The 3,828-nt window shown below is 41.1% G+C and overlaps 1 protein-coding gene across 1 annotated transcript; it reads left to right on the forward strand.

Moving 5' to 3' along the window:
* The first annotated feature begins 995 nt into the window (after positions 1–995).
* LOC104944592 (metastasis-associated protein MTA2-like) lies at positions 996–3,591 on the forward strand. The gene is made up of 4 exons (XM_010770150.1): positions 996–1,139; positions 1,242–1,344; positions 2,524–2,623; positions 3,307–3,591. The coding sequence occupies exons 3-4, from the start codon at positions 2,588–2,590 to the stop codon at positions 3,574–3,576; spliced, it is 306 nt and encodes a 101-aa protein (XP_010768452.1). The 5' UTR covers positions 996–1,139; positions 1,242–1,344; positions 2,524–2,587; the 3' UTR covers positions 3,577–3,591.
* The last annotated feature ends 237 nt before the right edge of the window (positions 3,592–3,828 follow it).

Consider the following 3,828-nt stretch of genomic DNA (forward strand, 5'->3'; position numbering starts at 1 on the left):
ATATATCTAGTTATTGGTATTGCATGCATGACAGAAAAAGTAGTTCTTTCTTCATAAGAGCTGTAACTTTAATTTGATCTGCATATATAGTCCTGAAAGTATTTGTTACGAATGATTTACAATCATAGACTTTCAAACAGTAATGTAGAGCTCTATAATGGCGCTTTTCCACTGCAGGGTCTCGCACGGTTTAAGCGTGCCGTGCCAAACCCGGCCCGCTTTTTTTTGCTTTTCCATTAGGAGTAGTTCCGGCTCAGGGCTACTTTTTCACCTTTTTCTGGCCCTCCAAAATCAAGGTTCTTACCGGGCCAACAACCGGGCTAAATATGCTAAACTAGTGACGTAAACACTCTCGACTGCTGAATGGTCAGAGAGAATCGCTGGCAAGGGGGCTACAACTACAACAAAATGAACATATTTGACCGTTATTTCATTGTAATACACGTTTCAAAATGATGCCGAAGTAACAACATACTGATACCGGTTAGTAAAAACCATGAGTTAATGCTTTGACAAGTCTGCAGACAGACGGCAGGCGAAAAACCTTTTAAAATGCGTGTTTCCTGAATGGAGATTGGCTAAGCTAACGTTTATGCTCCGACCATCCACACTCACAACAACGGCCTACAGACATAAATAAACCAGCGACTGTATTCTCCATGACACAGACAGTCTGTGGTTTGTACTTGTTTAACTTTTGTCTAGTTTCTGAACAGATATGAGGAGCTGTGAGCTCTGAGGGCTAATGGCTAACGCTGTTTTTCTGTGGTTCTCATTGAAGATGACGTCACGGCTCCGCCTACACTGCGTTACTATAGTTACTGCCCCAGCTACTAAACTGTAATGGAAATGCAGCATGAAGTGAGCCAGTCCTAACAAGGCCTAACTATACAGCACTAAGCCGTGCGAGGCCCTGCAGTGGAAATGCGCCATTAGACTTCATTATCAGTTCTCACAGATACAAACAGTCGATTGGAACATTTGAAAATAGCTGTAATGTGTTTCTGTGTGCTCCATCCAGGACTGTTTCTTCTACTCGTTGGTGTTCGACCCCAACCAGAAGACCCTCCTGGCAGACCAGGGAGAGATCCGAGTGGGCTCCAAGTACCAGGCAGAGATCCCCGACAAGCTGGCAGAGGGTGAGCAGCAACTAAAGTTAGGGACACCTGGGAGGAAATATGTTCAGTCGCTACATGACCTGATTCCACCTGAAACTAAAACAAAGTTCCCACTGGTCTCAGGGGAAGCAGACACCCGCATCCAGGAGAAGCTGGAGACCAAGGTGTGGGACACCAACAACCAGCTCAAAGACCCCCAGATCGACCAGTTCCTGGTGGTGGCGAGGTAACACTCCCCATCCATCTGTCACTCAGTTGCATCTTCATCACTCAACACTGTTGCCATGCCGACGTCTGACTCTACCATCCACAGAACAGATTTTGTAGAGGGATGTGTGAATTGGCAAAAAGTTTGATAATCTCCTAGGGAAATAAGAATATTGTTTGCAGATCTTAAGATAGGATAGTTAAAGTGTATTGACTGAGGGCAGAATCATATCACTGATTAATTAAATTCAGGGGTTATGCACCATTTGTAAACAGATATTAATTGACACTATTAGAGTGCACTGATAGTACTACACTAGTCTTTAGAGGTGCAGCACAGATTTCTTTTGTTTAAAGGAAGACTTTAGTTAGTTTGGTTTTGGAGGGAATCCTCCTGCTGCCCATACATCTGCTCATGAGCCAAACACTCCCTCTAGTGTTCATTAATGGAACATTCAGCAGCATACTCATCTCCTTATGAACAGCACTAATATTTCCCTATCAGAGATGTATAACACACACATCAGTGTTAGTGAACAGAAAGAGTGTTTGGCTATGGCAAACATCCTAATTATGATTTAATGGTTCATTATTAAGGTCAGCAGTGTTTTACACGATAACTCACAGAGCCCACATTCATTTACTTATTTATTTGAATTGCCAATTTCACAGTGGACTTTCTTGAATTTTATTTAAACTTCAACTAGGGAAAACATTTATTAAATACATCTAAATAAATAGAATAATATATAAATTATACATATTCAAATGGAAATGAATAATGTTAACATAATAAATAAAATAGATTACAAGTATGTTGTAGTGCACTGGCACAACCTGCTGAAAATCCCAACACATAAATTCATAATTTGGTCGAATTATATTCAACGAAATCCGGCAAGTAATTGAGTGATAACGGAAGTAAAGGAAAGGCTAGGTGTGCTCGATTGATAACACGATTGCTTACATCTTGTACACACATGAACTACTACTACTCCTGCTTTTTGTCGTAATGTTGTAACATTCAAGCCAACTGTACAATAACAGGGGGGACTCTGGCGTCATTGGGAAATGGAATGTGGTACAATAATTGTGTCATCTCCATAATCTTGTTTTCATATTTGTAGGACATTTGAAAATAATAAAATAAAATTAGATGAATCAGCAAACCTTATTAATCGGTATGATTTATTTTCAGAGCTGTGGGGACCTTTGCTCGGGCCCTGGACTGCAGCAGCTCCATCCGGCAGCCCAGCCTCCACATGAGTGCCGCGGCAGCCTCCAGAGACATCACACTGGTGAGGACACTCACTCCACTATGATCCATTCGGCCAACATGAGTCATTAATATGTTTTTGTTTACTGTTTGTGAAGATTTTACATTTGATATTAGAATGAAGGAATTCAGATTGCAGGAATGTTGTATAATTTCTTGTCAGTACCCAACAGTGGTGTTGCTTTTACTGTGTTAATGTTCATAGCAAGGTTCCAATACCAACCAGCATTTCAAAAGCCCTACACTCGTACTTAATATGCTACATAGCATTTTCTTATTTGTACAATTGTATTGGAAGTACAATATCAAAAAGTCACATCCTGAATTATTAGCTACTCTTGTGCAGAGGGCTTTGCAGCACAACAAAATTAAATATACTATGTTATAACTATTGTTTTTTATAACTTCAGTCTTCAGCGAGAAATACAGGTGATACAAGAAAACACTTTTCAATTTCCAACTCCTTACATCCTGTAGCCTACAATATGAAATGTTTATTGCTGGTGCTTCTTTATCGGCACAATTTTTCAGCTAAAAGTTCATAATTCCTAAAATAGAGGGATATAGGTTCAATTGTTTATTACCTTCCTAGAAAACTAGTCTTGGGTGCAATGGCATGAAATGCTTCTCGTGGTCAAATACCATGAAGCCTGATGTCTGTGGTGATACCTCTCTAATGCTCCACCCCTGTCTCTCCGCCCTCAGTTCCACGCCATGGACACGCTGCAGAAGAACAGCTACGACCTGGCCAAAGCCATGTCCACGCTGGTCCCTCAGGGGGGGCCGGTGCTGTGCCGCGACGAGATGGAGGAGTGGAGCGCCTCCGAGGCCATGCTGTTCGAGGAGGCTCTTGAGAAATACGGCAAAGACTTCAACGATATCCGCCAGGACTTTGTAAGCTCTCTTTGTTCTCTTACAGTATATGTAACAGTGGACATTTTTAAACCACTTCTTTTTGGATTAGCTTTTCATTAGCAAAATCCCCTTTGGTCCTTTAATCTTTATTATTTATTTATAGTAACAACATTTCTTGTTTTCTGTTTTCATTTGTGATGAAGCACTTTGAGCGACACCTGGGCTGAAGTCCAATAGTCCATTTAGCTTAGGAACCTTCCTAACGGAGTGAAATGACCCGGAAGTCCCTCAATGGCAGCCATGTTAAGTGCTGTTCCAATTCTCCAAATGAAAGGAAAGGAGGTTTCAAACTTCCTTTATAACCTCCTTTAG

Source organism: Notothenia coriiceps, unplaced genomic scaffold, assembly GCF_000735185.1.
Source record: "Notothenia coriiceps isolate Sejong01 unplaced genomic scaffold, NC01 NC01_scaffold00008447, whole genome shotgun sequence".
Lineage (NCBI taxonomy): Eukaryota > Metazoa > Chordata > Actinopteri > Perciformes > Nototheniidae > Notothenia > Notothenia coriiceps.